Below are 20,378 nucleotides of genomic sequence, written 5' to 3'. Positions count from 1 at the left end.
TTACGTGATATGTGGCTAACCCTTCCTACAAGCCGTAGATTTTTCTCCACCTTTTATGTATTACGTTTACATATTTCAATATTAATGCTAAAAAAGGCCCTTGAAACATGAGATTTCAGCCCCTCCCCCACAAAATCAAGTACTTTAACACCTATATTTGGCCACAAATAAGGTAAACAAACCTTTTTTCTTCTCTACATGTGTTGCAGATTGACTTAGCAAGAAACATGAAGGTTTAGAGTACTGGGACTAAATTGCAGGAGTTTTTAATCAGTTTTTAATTTGGTGCCTATGCTCCTAAAGTTATGCTGTTCTTATGTTTCTGGATCAATTAACCACCTCATCTCCCTTCCTGACTAAAGGGCTTATTTCACAATTAATCTTCAATTATCTTCTGTGAAAAGGGCATATTTACCAGCGTCAGTGATCTCCTAAAGCTAAATCAGTGCTTATAATTTTAAGATCGGCATGTAAAATGCTATACAATAATTTACTATGCACTCGTGCACATAAAGCCTTTCTTCAGTTGCTGTTTTTAGAAAAGGGCTGGCATGCTCTACTCACAGAAGGAAAAAAAGTTAACTTGTTACAATAACTGCTTTTGTAAACTGATATTTAAAAAATCATAGTAATAACCAAGCAACCATTTACACTCTTTAAAGCTCTGACATTGTATGGAATCAGCTGGTGAAAGGTCATTTTGTCCCACTGCAAGGTGCCCCTAAAGTGGCTGCTGTTTTTGAAACTGTGCTCCTTTATATACAGACAAGGTTGCAGGGAAGTACTATCTAGCTGACTCCTTTGGCAGGACTGACAATGCAGTGCTGAACGGCTCCTGTTTCACGTGGCATTTCAACAGTACCCAGTTAGAACAGCAGCATCTCACATTGCCTGCACAGATTATCTGACTCCCTATTTTTTCAAATACACTTAGGAAAAACCTGTAGTTATCAGTGAACAAAACCTTCATTTACTACAATTAATAATTACAGTCTTTTCAAACAGCAAAGAACATTATTTTATAGCTTAAAAAAAAGTTACGGCACCAAGTCTCTTACGCAAAATATTTTTGAGAGCAAATACTATATTGAAAAGAGTGTTACAAATGGAACTAATTCTTTTCTGAGGAAATGCTTGTGATTCACCTCTCAAAACTGGCATCTTGAAGTCTTTTTATTATTCTCTATGAAATCACCATAACAGCAAAGCCTCCAAACAGAAATAAATACTGTTGGCTCTCTGTGGAGTTATACCTCTTTATTTATCTAGTACACAATCAATCAATTCTCCTCCTCCTCAAAAGAGCACAGTGCACTATGACAACAGCCAAAATTCATTAGAAAATATTTTTGTTGCAGTCCGAAATATAATCAAGATCTTTTTCATGCTGACCAACACCCAGTGTATAACCTTGGTTTCCTGACAAAATGGTTGATTAAAACCCAGTAACACTATCTAAAGGTTTCATAAATTATTCAATACATTTTACATACAAATTGCCTCTTCTTCCAAATGAAATAATAAATTTATTTTTCAAGGAAAAATCAGACATATTTAAAAGTGGAAAACAAAACAGCTGTATAATAAATATTTTAAATACAGTGGATTTTTTTATCTCTTCAGTGATAAAAATCAATGCAAGAACACACGTAAGTTACCTGATCTGCTTTTAACCTAAGCAGCAACAGTACAATATCCTAAAAATGAATTAGCACTTGTGTAATCAATCACATTAAGTACCTCATATAATTTTTTTTATTTTATTTTTGTAAACAGCTTAATTGAATTTTCTTGGAATCCTTCTCACCTTTTAATTTCAAATTTAATTAGGCTGTAATTACAAATCTTCTCTGTCACATGCATAGTAAACCTGTTTCATCTCTGTCACACTACATGCTAAAGTTAGCATTTGCAACTTCTTGATACAGATCTTGAAATAATAACCTTTAACAGTTCAACATGCTACAAAATGAACTTTTAAGGGTGACCTGGGAAACCAGTAGGAAAATAAGTGCTACACACCTCCAGAAAGTAGGCAGTAGAAGGTAACTACATTCTAGTTTATAATTTCTTCCAGCAGTATTTTTGTGTTACCAAACAACTACAAATGTGTTGTTTTGCAACATCACTGAATGGACTTCATACATGTGGCTTCTTCTGGTGACACAGGAAATGCCCTTGCAAGTGAGTTTTTGCACTTCCACAGCAGGCAAGGTGAGGTATTTAGTGCCTTAAGGATCTAAGTGTAGCAGCACTAAAATGTATCTTTGAAGTCTAACACAGCTCCACCAGCCTATGATTTTGGAAAAGAGAGGATTGCACATCCAGGTTTTGCCAGCTGTCTTTCTCTGTTTACTTCTTTCGTTTCTCTGGACTCAAACAGAACGCAAGCTCACCAAACAGCTAAATGAAATTAACCAAAGACAACACACACAGATTTGGAGACAGTAATGTTACCTTTTGAATTGTGTGTATATATATTCTAACTTACACCACTTACATCCTACATTTGCTAAAATAATAGAAAAAATGTTGATGCTGTGGATAACACTACTATCAGGTACACTTTACCCAGGTCACTGATATCACTAATGAATGCACACTGTAATTTTCTCAGCTGTATTTAATGAAGGTTTTAGTTTATTATCAAATTTACACTGCACTAACATTTTACAATACTGTTGATTCTAGAGCAAATCAATCATACGTAAGAAATAGACAAGAATCTTGCTACAGAAAAGGGTTTGAAAGGGAATAAAGAGAAGGAAGAAAAGGGATAAAATGGAAGAATAAAAAGAAAATTATAAACCTTAAAAGAATTCAAAACATAGTATCTGAACAGAATAAAGTTTGCAGTAGTATTACAAAATAGCATAGGGAAATTATCTCTCCTACTGTTGCAAAGTATGTAATTGGCTAAGTAACAACCAAGGAAAATTCATGAATAAAATACATTACACATCATTTTACTTAACAAAGACTACAGTTGTAAACTTCATACCTTTAGAGAAAAAAATTGGTGTCTGCATGTGTAAACAAACACGTAAGTATTTTAATATGCTTTGATTAGCAGCCAGATATAAAACCAGCACTAATTCTAAAAAATTAAAATAATTGTTGTAAGATACTATAGCATGAAAATTAATCCTAAAATTCAATTTACTTACAAAGGAATACCTTGAAGTGGATAAAAACAGAATTTGTATTTTAAAACCTCATAAATAAATTAAATGCCTTTTCTAAAAAAACATACTGACATTAGGTGGATTTTCTTACTTTCAGGGGACATGAAAGTAGGACTACATCAGTTGAATGTTAAAAGCTCAAGGTCTTCTGAAATGTTTATTTGCTAATTATGTCAAATATTCAAAAGAAAGGCTTTACAGTTAGGAAGAAACTCTGCTTTCTTCAGTTATAATACAAAAGATAAGAGTGGAAAAGAGTGACAAAACTACGTGATAGTGTAAAAAACTCTGCTCTTTCAGGCACTTTCATAACTCTGAAAATAACACGTTCAGCTGTGTATTTGAAAGGTAAAAAACCTTCCCTTTAGGAATTCCCATTCCAAAAAACTGAGTATGCTTTTAAACATACCATCACATTTTAATTAGAATACCTACATTATGATGAGACGGGCCCCAAGAAGAATTAAGCAACCCTAATCATTCTATGATTCTAAGTTTCTACAACAACCCTTCTGGGAGGCACCAGGTTCCTGGCACAACTCTATACATGGTGTGACTCTTTGAGGAGGTGAACCAGCACAAGGACACCTCATCTCAGGGAAGAACCAACCTCTGTTTGTGCATGTCATGGAAGCAGCACACTAAAGGCAACAAAACCACAGAACCATAGGTCAGGAAACACAACACAGTCTGAATGAGGAATGTCATATCCAGCCCAAACATACTGCAGCGCTGAAGAGAACAGACACCACCTTTTTCGAAACAAATACTGAAAATGAAATCTGAATGGTCTTAGGGCTGTTTTTTGACATCACCAGCTTTCATCAGAGCCTTAATAGCTCTGGCCCTCATCTCGAGCTCCAGAAGCTCCAGCTGTTGTGCTGATGGCTGAACATCTTCTGATGGAGGAACAGCTAAGCTTGCTGCTTTGTGCTCCTTTGGGCTGGACTCTGCCAAGCCCAGTATCTCATTCACGCTCTTCTCAATGTCCTTCTGAAGGTCATCTATCTGACCAGCTCCACTTCTGACAGTGCTCTCTTGCACATCTGGGCCATCCTCTTCATTGCATGGGCCTTCTATGTCACTATCATATGCATCTGCATTTATGCTGAGGACATCACTATCTTCTCCCTTGCCTGTAACACAAACATAACAATCATAGAGTTGCCTAACACAACTGTTTTTACCTCAACTTAAAAAATCACTTCTGCTTAAAGCATTACTCTGCAAATTAAGAGAGTGAAAAGAAATCTGTAAGATAACAAATTCTTCTTCTTTTTCTCCTCCAGCTTTTAAAACTGAGCTATTTATAAAAGTGTTAACGCATTTTTATGCCAATCTAAAAGAACATGCAGTATAGCAAAGCAGCGGTACCAGAAAAATTTATTCTCTCCTACAAAGTTACATGATCTATTTTCCTAATTAAAATGTCATAAGATTTTATATCAAAGAAACCTTCTGCAGTGTAAAACTGATTTTTGCTTATCTTTTAAGTAAACCTAATTTTCAGAATGCAACTTCAAAAATTACACTCAACTATGTTATTTATTTTAAGAGGAGTGGGACTATAGCGAGGCATAACACTAAAAATTAATAGAAACTCCACTTATAGTGCAACTACTCTGAATTCATCACAAGTCTTCCAGATGTATTTAACTCAGATGTAAAAACATGAAGGAATTTATGACTTTGGTTTTTAATGGTGGCTGAAAGTTGGAGTTTACTTTTAAAAACGTAATTAGAAGAGGAGGCAGTGCAATAAAATAAAAGCAAAGCTCTATCAGAACCTAACTGTTCTCTCAATTTGACTACAGCAAGACTTGCTTTGACACACTGGCCTCAGAAGTTGTTGCTATTTCACCAGCTTTTGTATCTGTGGAAACTTAGAGCAGGATTGGCTCCTGCTTAAAATGAGTAATGTATATTCAGGTGATGGTAAAGTTACTGATTATAAAGACTTTATAATTGCTTTTGGTAACACCATTTTTACCACTTGCACAGGAAAAGCAAGCCTTAAAAAAAAAAGAGTAGCATACTCACTACTTAGAAAGCTATAAATGCAATTTTTCTACTTAAAAAACAAAGGAAGGCAGGAAAGGAGGATCAAAATATCTCAAAATGGTTTTATAAACAATAGTAACACTTTAAAACATTAGAGTTTATGAATTCAGCTTTGAAAATTTTTTGTACTATAGACACATAATTCAGTTACTGACTCCTAATCACTCCATATCAGGCTATGATTTGTCACAGCATTTAAGTTCAGATTTAAGAATTCTGCATACTCACCCTGAGAATGATTTAGGATCTCTGTTATCAGTCCAGTACCTCCTAACACTGGTTTACTTGACTGTAAAAAGCAGCCATAATGCTGGTAAATACAGCGTGTTTAGAAACATACACAGCTAAGGTATGTGGCACCTCAAAAATTCCAAAGAAAGCTAATAGGAAAGCAAATGCAGCTCATGAAAATGTTATGTTAAGACATATAAAGGAGTTTACAGATAACTTTTCACCTTTTTTTGCAAGACAAATCACAATTTTAAAATAATAAAATCTAAAAACCTAAAATACAAACAAAGCTAAAGAAAATCATCCTCACAGCAGCGTGTATAAAAACTACTCATGAGATGAACATACAAGGGTCTTCTTTGATCCTAAGTAGTCTTGCCCTGTTCCTACTGTGACAGTAACTTCAAGATTAATATTTCAGTTTCAGATGCAGTTTTCCCTATTTCCCACACCATTTAGTCAACTTTGAACACTCTTTTTAACTTTACCTTGCACACCACAATGGGTGGGAAAGATCATAATGGGAAACAACAGGATTAAGAAATGGTAACTTTTCTGTCTTACTTCATAGTATCAGTCAGTATTTACCTAACATGCTGGTCAACCAAGCAGCGTTTCCATGGATCAAAAAATCAGGTGCATCAGTGGATCAGAGTTCAAAGACTGAAACTTCATATCTGAGCCTGCTCATCCTAATTCACTGCCGAAGTTAAACTGACCTGTACTGAGTCTGGCTGGGACGGAGTTAATCTTCTTCACAGCAGACTGCATGATGCTGCTTTTGTATTTGTTTCTGAAATGGTGTTGATAACACAGCAGTTTGGCTGCTGCTGAAGAGTGCTTGCACAGCCTCAGGGCTTTCTCTGTTTCTCACTCTGACTTCCTAGAGAGTAAACTGCAGGTCTGCAAGAGGCTGAGAGGGCCAGACAACCAGAACAGCTGAGGCAAACTGACCTAAGGGATATGCTCCACCATATAACACTGGCATTTGTCTTCCCAAGTACCTGTCATGCATGCTGAGTTTCTGCTTTCCAGGGAATGGCTAAAAATCTGGCTGCCGATGGGAGATTGTCTCTAATTTTGCTTTGTTTCAGTGCACAGCTCTTGCTTCACTTACTGAAGAGTCTTTATGTTGACTCGTAAGTTATTCTCATTTGTTTTGCTGATTGTCACCTCTACCCCACTGGGGGACAAGTAACTGGGGTGTTGGCATGTGCCTACTGCTGGCTGGGGTCAGCCCACCATAGGATTCTTTTTGAAATTAATTGGTCACATTAAGAAGAAACAAAATATTAAGTCACTCACATCTATCCCAGACTTGTATGGATGAGAAGCTGGGCAGAACAACCTTGGGTTCTATTTAGAACTTGAAACCTCCGAGACTGTGTAATTCAGTGTTCATACAAGGGTTTTGGCCTACAGATGTTTAATGAGCTAACAGGCTTTATTTCCCTCTTTTGCACCTTTGTTTTTACACAGTAATAAGGATCATGGCTGGCATTTCACATTATCTTTTTCATTTTGGTAACTTTTACTTTTTCCTTCATCTACAGTTGAAAAATTCATTTTAGCACACTTAATTACATTTAAAAATTTTATTTTATCCACTTCTGCTTATCCTCTCATTCTCACTTCTTTTTCCCACAGCTCCTCAGGCTGCAGTGCAGGAGAATGACTGGAGTTATATTTCTAATTTATATGAGATTCTCAAAAGTTCTTTAAAGCTAACATCTTGAGTGGAGCCACTGTTATAGCCCAAAGCCACCATGATAATCTGGTTGATTAAGTCATAAAAAACAATGCAATCACCTGCAACAGTCCATCAATTCCCTTTGATAACACAAAAGTGGAAGAAACCTGCAGGAGATCTGTCGGCTCTAAAATTCCTCCATATAGTACAACAAGCAACATTTAAAAGATTCTTCATAGTCATTGCAACTCACTCCTTAGAGTTTTGATGCTGTTATGACTCCTTCCTTTTCCATTTAACTCTTCTCACTAACTACTTCAGAAAACAAACATGTTTCACAATGTTATTCCAAGAGACAAAGACAAAATTCTGAATTGTGAAATAGCAGTTGCAAGAAGCAAATAAAGTTAGAACTTTGCAGAAGAGAAATGCAGCTTAGAAGAATTTGCAACATTCTTTAACCGGAAATGCTATTTCTGATGTTTCTGCATACAGCCAGCCAAAATGAAAATAAACAGACCGAGACAGAAACACCTACAGTTCTAGTGCTTCATGCACAAACTAACACTGGAAATTGTTATATGTGCTAATTTAATGACTGGAATAAAACAAATACTACTGTGGGCTAAAAATACTGTTTTCTTGTGTGGAAAGAACAAATGCACACCAATAACTTATTTGCCTTTGCATTTTCTATTCTGCCAATCGCTGTAGTACTTGAATGTCTCACAAGCTGAATTTTTGCATTTAAAAAGAGAAAGTACACAAGACAAAATGTTCATTCTCAATGATTCAAAAATTTGAGTGTGGACGTCTACTTGCACTGACTTCAAGTAAAATAAGCCAGCTAACACAAGTGCTGGGTGTCAAGCACCATTTCATTGGACCTCAGCTCTATACAATCAAACAAAGCAAGTTATCATATACCAAGACTGAAATAAATTACCAAATTACAAGCAGTCCTTTGGAAAAGTTATTATTATGGATTTCTGTGAATGCAAAAACAGACTACTGTAGACTCGTATGATCATCTCAGTGTAAAATAAACCTGACGCTCATTTCAATCAACAGTAACAGCAGTATTAGCAATCACCTGCATATCAAAAAACTTAAATGAAGTTCCTCTTCAGCTGAAAAACTAGATACGAGGAGCCACATGAGCTCTGAAAGGACTTCAGTCATGTTCCAGAAGCTAAACTAGGAAACTCTGAAGAGCTGCAGTTTGCTTCTAGCTGCAAAAAACCCTCCATTCCTATAGAACTAAGAAGCCAAAGTTTCTAGAATGTCTTCTTCAATGTCCCCATCACCTTTTCTGGAACTGTACCTGCGGGAGATGTTGCAACCCTATGCAAGCTGATTTCTAAGAGGATGCTCCTCTATGACTGCAGCTACTGTTCACAAGAGAGCTGTCAGCTACCTGGAATTAGTCACTGGCCAACATCAAGAACACAAAATTTCAGCTTTCTCTACTACATACCTTGTTTTGATTCCTGACCTTCCAGCTTGTTGTCTTCTCTCAGAGAAGAAGTTGAGTCTATACTGTTGTCCTGTCTGGAAACAATTAAGAACATTTTAATCGCCATAATTTACAATTTAACAGAACATTTTTAAGAAACTAAAAAATTATGAGGTGGTAGGCCAATAAGACAGCTACAGTAAAATAAAGACAGAAGGAATACACAGAGAGCTAATCTGAGCACTTGAAAATGAACTTTTCTTGTTTTGCCTTGTGATACACAAGGACAAAGCAATTATTTCCACTGCATCCTTGCCTTTTAGAGTAACAATCCTCAACAGTTATAACTGAGGAACCACAGCCGAGTAGTTATAAAAGAAGAGGCTCCTCATATTAGGAGTTTTTCTGTAAAACTCAAAACAAATTGTCACATAATTAAATGCTTTCAGAAAACAGTAGTTTCTGCTGTACTCAAATACTATTTATTGTCTTATTTTGAAAGTAAAAAGGTATTTTCATGAAATTATCACCAGCCCATCACCACCCTCTCCTAAACCACAATCATTTTGTTTCACAAAGGGATACTTTTTAAACTGAAACTGTTTACAACTCAGCTATTACAATGTATTCAGTACTTGCCTTTCTCTATTTCTCCTATTTAAAGATTTCTACCATTGACCTGAAGTGTTTCAACTCTTTACACAAGGGTAAGGAAGAGACACTTCTGTGAAACGTTAAAGTCCTTCACATACTTCACACATACCAGTTACACAAACTGTGAAAATAAGGTAAAACATACAGGAAGGACACAGGTGGAAGGATCCAGAATCACAAGAAGAGTTCAGTTACCTCATCTGATGAGCATTTTGACAATAGAATTGCCAAATTTCTAAACTGAATGTTGGTGCGGCATTGGTTTCATCTGTAGTAATATGGAATCAATGCAGCTCTCCTGCCCATGGGAGCTTAACAACACTATAAAAAGGAAGCAGTATTCTGATATCATGGATGTAAATACAATGATTAACAACTTGTTTTTCAGTAATGGTCTTTAGGGTTTTCCTGAAATTGAACATGTATCTATTTTCCCCATGCTCTACAAGTTGTTTTTTAACATGTATCCAATGGTTTCAACAGGAGGGGGAACATCATAACATTTCTAGACATTGTGGTCTGAGAGGCAGTTATTTTCATTTCTATTTCCTTTTCTGCAGTGACAAAGGCTACATCAACAGACTCTCCTTTTTCTCCCACTGTTTTTAGCCATTGGAACATAAATGCATAAAGTATCATGCAATAATTAATTAAGGAGAATAAACAGGTCAATACACTTGGCTAGTGAAGCCCTGGACCAGTCTGTTGTACCTATTTATTGAACCTCATGGCTACACTAACTTTTTTTCCAAATGAGATGACAATAATCTAAATACGCTCACACGTGTGCCAGCAACTGCAAAGGGGACCACAGGTCAGAAGCACCTGCAGGACTGTGCTGCCAGAAATCAGACAGAATGAAAAATGTACACTTCCTCCAGGATTTTCAGTGTCATGCAACTGTAAGCAAATACTTGTAATTCACCAGCAAACCTCAGGCTACTCTAGACAACAAGCAGGATGAGAGGTCTGGGACTAATGTATCAAATAGACAGTAAAATCAAAGGCCAAATTCCAAAAATAGACCACATTCTGCAAGTAGGCAAATTGAGGGACCATAATGGAGCACTAGATACCCCAGAGATTAACAGCATCAGCTACTGGGGACAATCACAGGCCTGCACCTGCCATCAGAGAGGACCATGTGCGCAAGGAGGTCTATACAGCAACTACAGAAAGGATACAAACCTTTTGGGCTTGTGTGACAGCAGCTGGAGAGAGACGTGGATTTTGGACCAGTTACTGGTCAGCAGATATAGAAGGAACCACCTGGTTTGGGGTTTTTTTGTTTGTTTTGCTGTTGTTTTTGTTTTGGGGTTTTTTTTCCAGCAACTCCTAACAATTTGTTATATTTAGTTAGTTAACTCTTTACCAAAATTAGGTTGTGATATACCCTGATCATCACTAAGAGTAGAAGCTGCTTAGGCTGTCCCTGCCCATATCCCATGCTCCTTCACACATATGCTCTGTCATTTTAAACTGATTAGTCATCTCTCCACTGGAGAGCCAAGTGTTACTTGAAAAAGCCTGATCTTGCATCAGTAGTATCCAGACAACAGATTTCACAACTCTAGTATCACCTTGAGGTCTGATGAGGAATTGTAACCATCTCTTTGGGAGAAAACTCAGTGACCCCCACAGCTCAAATATTGACTGTGAAATTATCCACAACCATTTTAACAGCCATGTAAAAAGAAATTACCAACTTTAAAAAAATCACACATTGAAACTTGCAAAGTTTCCTCCGGATGCCTTGACTTTAATAATAATTACAGCAAGCCAACATTCCTTTAGAAACTACCTACTGTCAACAAAAGAATTTTTAGGACGCAGAAGTACTTTTATAGAATGTTTTACTCTCAGAATTGACTGGATTGGACTGCGTTGCTGGCGAACCTTCATGACTTTGTTTCATAGGCAGGCATTTTGCACCATCTACTGGCCCAACAGATGCGTTTTAAGTTCACAGTTCAGTCTGCCTTTTGTTAGCCTTGTTTCATTTGCTAGTGAAAAACATTTTTTTCCCTAATTATCTGTACTGTGGTATACCTTTAAGAAAGGGTAACACAGTGCCATGTCTTCAAACAATGGGAGCAAAAGATAAGCTATTCTAAAATTAAGGGGCATTTTACAAATTTAATACTCTCTTCTTTCATGCTACGCTACTAAGTGACAACAGTAATTTAGAGTTTCTCCTTTTTGTCAGCCTTTAAAGATTTCTCCCTCAAGATGACAGTTAAGTTCAAAGTCTGTCTTCCAAACAATAAACTCAGCACTTTTAATTTATTTTTCTAAACAGAATAACATTTCCATGGTATGATCTTTTCAGCAGAAAGAAGATAACTACGGTTAAAATTTGTTGACAACAAATGTTGTAAATTTAAATTTACCCTATTTTATGTAGAGCATGCATTTCACGTTGGGATGCGCCACACCAGTGTAATGCTTAACTGGGCTCACACATATGGTTCTATATACAGCTTGCTACAGGAATTTGTACAGCTCTCAAAGACCTCTGGGTTTGAGGGTGATTTGGTACCAAACTCCAGTAGAACATGTAAAGTGAGGTAAAAACTCAGCAAAGGTTAGGAAAACGAGGACTGGCAGAGGAGCAGATGGCTAAGGATGAAGACAGTAGCTCTGCAGTACAGGTGGTGGGGATTAAAGACAGGATCAGAAACTAGGTGTCTGCTAAAGAAAAATACTGACCAGAATGTGAAAGTTGGATTACTGTTACTATCTTTCCCATCCATTTGTTCTTATTTAGGAGGTTTATATAAACTAACCAAACCAGTAGCTAGGAGGTTACGTTAATCTGCCCATCTTTAGTGCATTGTTTTGTACTGCCTCAGAGTTTTATTAAGTGCGCCCTGAACCTGTGGACCAGCTGTAATCAGGTCAGTATTGAAAACATAAAAGCTTATAAATCTCTTAGAAACAAGTTAGCCTCACTAAATTTGATGTATTGTGCCTGATAACTAGTGTAACTTTCTTTTTCCCTTCATTACTTCCATAGAAACTATCAAACGGGTGAACTCCTGACAAAGAAATGGTCTTTAAAAAACAGACAAGCCTTTTAAGAAAAGTTTTAAAAGTGTTGTCTTTTACAAAACTGACAGATGCCAAGATAAGAGCAAGAAACCAGAAGCCTCTGTTCTTGAAATGCTACATTCTGTAGCACCCCTTCTACAGAGTACATTGAACAGGTGATGAGTGTCAGTGCTGCTTCAGCTGAGGCAGGAATGAAAGGCCAGAACAAAAATTAAAGAGAAGGGATAAATCTCAGCTGAACTGAAAATATACTTAAACAAATCACAAAGCTGTGTGGGAGGGGTTTACTGATTTAGCTCACACAAAGACATTTAACCTAAATCACACCACTTCTGTTGCAGGACACAAGTGTGAATGTTTAATTACCACAGCTTAGCTGATGGGTGGTATGTCATTATGAATCCAGTTATGTGCTCAAGACACACTAAATGTCACTAAGTGACATCATGTCTGTAAAGTTTAGTGCTTGCTAGTAGTCACAGTTCATCATCATTCAACTAGAATAATTAATTAAGGATATAGCAATTTGGTCTCTCAATGATATATTTGATAATTTCTCATGAAAAATCTCTGAATTGTTCAGTCTTCTTAAATTAAGTTTAAGTGTTTTGTCTTTTACTCACTGACTGACTGAATCACCTCCAGTCTTGTCTCCTCCATCTGCCTCCTCGTCAGTATCAGAATCAGCTCCAATCTTGCCTAGATATACACAGTTTCAAACATGAAAATTTAGGAAAGTGATATAATTAATACTACGTAATTAGGTTTACTCTTAATTATTAACTCTATTGCAATCAGCAGAAGAGGGTTTTTCCCAGTTAAAACAGAACTTCTAAAATTAGACTTAGTCAAAACCAAAACACTTACTTGTGAATCTTCTGTTAGCTACACATACATTTATATTGGTTTACAAAAAATCTGATTAGCTATTCTTAGTACAATACTATGGGTACCAAAAATAAAGTACAGAATTAACAGCAAGATACTCTGGAGCTCTCAGACTCGAAGAGTTTCACTTCATTGAGAAGACAGCAATATGTTTACAAATAAGTTTAAATATCCCTTAAATATCAAGTGCAATAAGGCCATGAAAAGCTGGAATGTCATATCCTTAATCAAAGTATATGAACTGTGTGCATTGGTGGAACTGAGTGATTATGTACACGTTAATATATACTTAGTAGAGTGTGTCTGTACACATACATGTATATTTAAGTAGCTAGAGAGAGTGTAAATCCGGTTGAGGTATTCTCTGGTGTACAGTGGAGTCTAAAAGTTTCATTCATACCTTCAAGTATCTTCAACAGTTTTTTTTCAGATAACAGCTCCAACTGCTCCATGCAAAGTCTTTTGATTTCTTCCATGGAACAGTTCTAAGAAGACAGATAAGACAGACCACAAGCTACTAAAAATTTCTGAAAAGAGAGTAATTACAAATGTAAGTAGTAGTCCAATTGTAATGAAGAGTTAACTTGGATTAAACATCCCCTATTCTGATCTGCATTGATGCAACTGCTGTAGAAAACCAGGTGTTTCAATTTGGACAACTACAAAAAATAGCATATGTGTGGGCTTTGTCTGAAAAATTAAACAATACACACTATCAGTTACTTGACCTATGGATTGGAGTTTTTACTGCAGCTTCAACACTGAGCATCAGGAATACCAGACCATATGTGTGAAGCATGGAACAGCAAACAACTGCAGACCTGGTTATTCTTAATTCTCCATCACCTGGGGGAAGCTGGGTTATGTAACCAAGCTTGCAAAGACCAGAGGCAACTGTTGAATCCAAGTTCACAAACTGGAGAAAATAATGCTAATGACAACATACCAACAGTTGCATACCACAGCACAGAAAATAAAGTATGTAAACTGTGATTTCTCATGCTTGGTACATACCATACATTGCCACAAATTTTATTGGTATTCCAGTTACCTTCACATCTCATACCTCTCGGTGACATAGAGTGATAATTTCACATTTTCAAATGAGCTATGATACCACGTACAAGTACCAAAATTAAGAGCTGCTAAACAGGTTGTAACACTCACAGTCCTGCTGTAAGTTTGGTTCTAGATAATCAGGCAATTTCCCTACAAACTCAGTAATGTCATTCCTTCCAGCCTCTCAACCTCTTTTTCTTCTGCCAGAGATGAGAAATGGATAAGCCTGTGTGCAATTTACCATGTGTTTAAAATGAAGAAGTTCTGTCTCACTTATATTAATAATACACCTCATTAAGATAAAAATGAAAGACAAAAAATTTACAACTACGAACAAACATTACACGGACATTTCACCTGCCTCTTTATTTTTACTAAGTCCTATTGGTCATAAGACTCAAAAGGCATATATTCTAAGCCAGTAAAACTCCACCTTTAGTTCACAGGAGTTACAGCAGCAGAAGCTGTTTGTGAAGAATGGGCTTTATTTTTTTATCTCAGACATTGCTTTAATACCATACAAAGAAAATCAGTTGGCACAAACGGAAATCAGTATTTTATTTACAAATCAGCATATTAATTAGTGAACAACACTACTGAATTTACTCCTCACAATCATGAAAATCCTTTTGCATTTAACTAACCAGTAGAGAGAGACAGTCTAAACATAAACCTAAAGTTGAGAAATGGCTCAGCAGTAGCAAAAGGAGTAACCTGGAATAACTATAGCAAATCTTGAAAAAGTCTCACTTCCAGACACATGATACTACTTAAGGTACTTGACTTCGTAGAAACTTCTTTAGCTGAGAAATACACAGGCAGCTTTTAAAATGTAAATGCACTAAGCTTGAAAGATAAGTATTCTTTGTTATGCAAGCATTCAGATCATACTAAGTATATAAATGGTAAATGTACTTGGTACCTTTAAAGTATCAGGCAGCATCCTCTGTAGTTTCTTCTCCCCTATGACACAGAAACACTGTTGAAGCATTTCTTTTTTGTCCCCAATGTAGAAACTGACAGGTTTGAGTGACACAGTGAGATCTAATCCTCCTTCTTCAATATCACTGGGTTGTTCAGCTTCTTCCACTTTTTCTCCAGAGACTACATTGCATTTTGTTTCCTAAAACCAACAAAGGTACATTTTCTAGTGAATTAGCGAAAACAGAAACTTACACACAGTAAGGGGTTATTGTAACTTATGCTTACAATAATTTTCCCTTCATAAATGCAAGGTACATCTGAATGTAGACTTTTCAGGTTCCAGTGTTTCATATTGCAAGGTAACTGCATTAGAGAGGTTACATTCTTTATTACTGAAAACATTCTTGTGCTAGGAAAAAGTTTTAAAGCTTCAAGAAGTGAAAAATACTCATAAATATTAATTGGGAAATATTATCTGCAAATACTTAGCTGGTGCTTACGCATGAAAGCATGCTTTAACGCAGAAGAAATCCATCTGATTTGCTGTGCACTTAAATCATAAAGGTCATCATTTACAGCGACCCTGCTAAGACGGAAATTGGCATACAATTCCCGGTGTGGCAGAGTCTTCGGCGAATTAAAATGGGCTTCGTATTAGAAAATACATCCTCCATACATCAGTGGATGACCTCTAGAATAAAAAAACTAATTAAAAAAAAAAACCCAAAAAACAAACAAAGAAACAAAACCAAAACGAAACGAAACCAAACAAAAACAACCAAAACCACCACCAGCCAGAAACATCTTTCAGCCTCAAAATTCACTTAGGCGTGCATGTCACAACCATTTTTTGCACACCAACACATCCTTGAGAAGACTTACAATGCCACAAGTATGAGAACCACGACTGGGGCCACCCGAGCTCGTACGCCGCATCTCTTACATCCCGAAAACACAGAGCGGTGTCCCCGGGATGCGCGCGGGGCGCTCCGGGGCTCGGCCCCTCCCCGCGCTGCCCGCCCGGCCACTCCCTGCAGCCACACTCCGACCAGAGTGACTGAAGCCGGCCCTTCCCGCAGCCAGCCAGGGCAGGGACAGCAGCCGGGCCTCTGCCGCCAGGACGCCGCGGGATTGGGACGCCCCCCGGGAAGGCAGACGCGGCACGGCACCGCCCAGACCCCGCAACTCTGCCCGCGCTACCTCCAGGGCACCGTGGCTGGACTCGGTGCTCCGCCGCTTCCTGTCGCTGCCGTCCAGCCCCGGGGCTCCCTCCGGGCAGCAGGAACGCGAGCGGCGCCGCTTCTTCTCCTTGGAAGACTTCCTGCCCGGCATGGCCACACGCGCGCACACCGCGCGCCGCCACACGCGCGCCGCTTCCGGCGGGACACGCGGGCAGCGCCCCCTGCCGGCCCCGCCCTGCGGCCTCCGACGGGGCCGCTCTCGTGGTCGGAGGAGGCCGCTTAATGTACGGGGGGGATGCCTTGGGGTTAGCGAGGCCGGAGCAAAACTGCTGCCTCACATGGGCACGCCACCCGTTTACACAAATATCAGTGATCTAGGGCCTAAAAAACACGTTTTATGATGAGCGGCTGAGGGAGGTGGGGTTATATAGTCTCCAGAAGAGGAGGCTCAGGGGTGGCCCCATCACTCTCTACAAGTCCTGAAAGGAGGGTGTTGTGAGGTGCGGGTCAGTCTCTTCTGCGGTGCCTGCAGTAAGAGGACAAGAGGAAATGGCCTTAATCTGAGGCAGGGAGATTCAGATTAGATATTACAAAAAAAAAAATCACCATCAAGCTGGTCAGGCATCGGAACAGGTTGCCCTGATGGTGGAGTTACCATCCCTGGAGGTGTTCAGGAAGTGTCTGGATCTGGTGCTGGTTGTGTGGTTTAATGGTTCAGTGGTTAAAGTGATAATGCTGGGTGGATGTTTGGACTTGAAGATCTTTAAGTTCTCTTCCAACCTTGATGATCCTATGATGATTCTATGATTCTATCCTCCATAACTACTCTTTAATCCTGACCTTTTTCCCTGGCTTTCAACATGTTTCAATGGTGCAAGAATGTAAGTAAGCAAGAATGGTGCTTACTCCTGCCTTGGCAGCTCTTTGGCATTGCCAATAACTTTGGCACAACAGTAACAATAACTTAATTTTTCCATGATACTTAATGAGTACTGGAGAAGCGTGACAGTAGGTTTTTCATGGGATGCAATTAGGAATTGTGGCAGAGAAGCCTGTTAAAGGCAGGCGACTGCTCTGTGCAACTCAGAAACACACTGATCAGCTTTCTGCCACCAACAAGATTAGTTATAGAGGGAACTCAGTCAATTATCCTAAAGAGGATAGTTAGCTGAAAATAAAGACCAGGGTAGAAAAATGTCCATCATTATGCAGAGAGAATTTGTATTAAAAATCTCCCTTTCTGTGCAGAGATATGCAATAATTTTCTTCTTTATTTAACCCAACTGTGTGCCTGTTCTTCTGTGTCTGCTTTCTTTCCCAGATTCAAACATGTTGCCTTCCAGCTTGTCCATATTTTATTGGATCTTCAAATGGAAGTTACTGGCCCATTTAGGTAGAGGTCCGCTAAATGCAAGTTGTACAAAGCTAGTGGTGATCAAAAGTGCTGTGGGTAGATCAAGATCATACATACTGCATGGGCTGACACTGTTTTCAAATGGGTTAGAATTCACTAAGTACCATCAGTTCTTTTTTCAGCAAGCATGAGTCCCTGCAGAGGCAGATAGTATCTCAGTTGATCCTGATTAGTCTATGTTGTTAAGATTACCAGGATGGGTGGAAATAGATCTTCATATTTATCAGCAGCAAATAACAGCCTCATATGCTGAAGGTGGCAGAGGTAATGTAATTAGGAAACATTGAGGAGGGGTCTAAATTTGGGATGAAAATGGGATCCCTTGAGCAAGGATATAAGGGTAATAAGGAAACTTAAAAGTTTACCACTTTATGCTTAGGCATGCAAATTGTGTTTTAAATGAATGCAGCATCTACTCACACAGAATACAGAAGCTAACTAGGCTAACTTGATGAAAAGATTTGTAACAGTATTGGAAATTATGTGATCACAGGCATCAAATACTGCTGTCAAAAAGGGGTAGTTCATACTTTAAACTATTTTTCTAATGCATTTTGCACAGACCAACAGCAGTATGGTCCACATTGCAAATCCATCTTTGCAACTGGAAAGTCTAGAAACAAAATTTCCCACCAAATTTGAAACCTCAATCTCTACAGTGAATAAGCATCAAAAAACCACTGGAAGAACAGGACATCTGAAAACACCCAGATACTCTTCAGGCTGTCAACAGTTGCATATGGCATCTTGTTGCCAAACATTTCATTTCACAGTCTATTCAGTACACATTTTGAAAAGATGGAAAACATCTACTGTTCCTAGGCTTTGGATTTGTTGATAGTTTAAGGAGAAAGAGACAAGAAGAGGCAAGTGATCACAGTATATAGTAACGAATCACATTCAGCTAAGAAGCTTAACTAAGTATTTTTAAACAAAAAACTTCACACAATTGAAACCAGCAGTTTATAACATTTCCTAAAGCATTTGGCGTTGCCTCTGTAGTACTGATCTATGGTATGACTCCTCCTATAGATTATTATAGTGTATTACATTATAAAAAAGTCACTGCATCCAATGATTCATTAATGTATAGTTCAGTGTCCAGTACTTTTAATGAAGTAGGCTTGCAGACCGAAATGAGTCTATTTCTGGCTGTAGCCTGAACACGGCTAAGTAATTAACACTACTTAATTAGGTCCTGATATGAGCAAGGTGCATCATAATAACAGATATTACAGAAACCTCATGCTAGATTATCCCGATTTATGTTACTGTAGTCTCCTTTTATCTCGGAAAGTCCAGCAGTTGGTGCTGACCTAAAGTCAGTTTTGACTCCTCATTTAGTTCCTTAGGAAGGCACTTGATACTGTGTCCTGAGTTTTGGTCTAAGTAGATCCCAAGTTTTTCCACTTCATAAAACCCAAGGCATGCCTAACTACAATGGTTTAACGTGAAATGCTACTGTGTGCTGTTTGCTGTTCTTTCTAAAAGCTTCCTTTCTATCTTAGAAAAAGATGCCAAAAGAATTGTGTCTACTGGGAAACTTTGAATTCTTAGCAGAAGACACAACTTCTCTTTGATGAGTTCTTGAAATCTCTCAAACATACTTCAACTGATGAATGAAATCAGGAGCCCTTAACACACAGATCAACTTATTCAAAGTTTACTGCTGTAGATAGCAAGCCAGCTCCCAGCTGTGTGCCAGGCACATACTTGTTTTCAATGGCCTCTAGTCTCAAAGGACTGTACACTGTGGACCTCATGACTGGCACTTTTCCTCAGCATAGATTTAATGTTCTTTCACTGCAACAGGAACTTCATCCTGCTGACATCCCTAAGACATTCTACTTGTTGGTGATCCCAGCAGCAGATTGTGCAGTACCCTTACATGCATTTGTGTGTTTTTATACAGGCATGCTGACTCTATGAACCACAATGGAGTTTTAAACAGTGCCATTTAAAACAAAACCAGTAGCAAACAATTTCCCACTCCCTGTTCCCTCAAATGATGCTAGATCATGGAAGGGTTGGTATCACAGTACCCTGTGGCAGCACGTATCTTTCCTTCCAAACAGTCCTGGCCTGCTTTATCTTGCCTAACGCTTGGTGCTGCAGTCCCCAGAAAGATTTTTTGCTATGCCTCATAATCTCTCCGCAAATTTAAGTGAATTTTGTAATATCTTTTAATATAACATTTCTTGGGAGTTGCCAGAGTATGTTTATTTAATATAAACATTAATTTTTGGTCTGGGAAATTCATAACAATTTTCACGTAAAGAGATAATCTGTAACAGAGCAATCCCACAATAATAAAGCCAAAATATTAAGACAAGTAAAATTTCTTAAAATAGTACAGGTACAAACACAGTTGAAAAGCACAACATTAGAAAGCTGAAGCTTCAAGAACAATTGTATAGTAGGCAACCAAAATTCAACAGACAGGCACATTATTTCACAGACATGTTTCCTAAAGGTAGCTTCTTAGATGCTTTCCCAGGAAGGGATTCATCTATTAAGCACTGTAAATCGTGAATAATTTGTTGGACTGCCTCATATCCAATGATTCAAATCAGAAAACCTGTGA

The 20,378-nt window shown here is 38.1% G+C and overlaps 1 protein-coding gene across 3 annotated transcripts; it reads right to left on the bottom strand.

The window, feature by feature from the left end:
- Positions 1–2,663: 2,663 nt before the first annotated feature.
- On the bottom strand, positions 2,664–16,531 carry CAAP1 (caspase activity and apoptosis inhibitor 1; the record flags this gene model as incomplete). Of its 3 annotated transcripts, XM_082300871.1 has the most annotated exons (7): positions 2,664–4,321; positions 8,645–8,718; positions 12,952–13,027; positions 13,617–13,701; positions 15,198–15,398; positions 15,485–15,562; positions 15,700–15,766. In XM_082300871.1, 7 exons carry the CDS (start codon positions 15,709–15,711, stop codon positions 3,978–3,980), a joined length of 870 nt encoding a protein of 289 aa, XP_082156997.1. In that variant the 3' UTR covers positions 2,664–3,977. The 3 variants fall into 3 exon arrangements, with proteins under 3 accessions (XP_082156997.1, XP_082156995.1, XP_082156996.1); XM_082300869.1 differs by lacking the exons at positions 15,485–15,562; positions 15,700–15,766 and adding an exon at positions 16,400–16,531; XM_082300870.1 differs by having other exon boundaries at positions 15,485–15,807.
- Between the last annotated feature and the right edge of the window lie 3,847 nt (positions 16,532–20,378).

This window comes from Coloeus monedula (assembly GCF_965178545.1).
Source record: "Coloeus monedula genome assembly, chromosome: Z".
Taxonomy (NCBI): Eukaryota; Metazoa; Chordata; class Aves; order Passeriformes; family Corvidae; genus Coloeus; species Coloeus monedula.
This window is presented reverse-complemented; position numbering and strand designations above follow the sequence as displayed.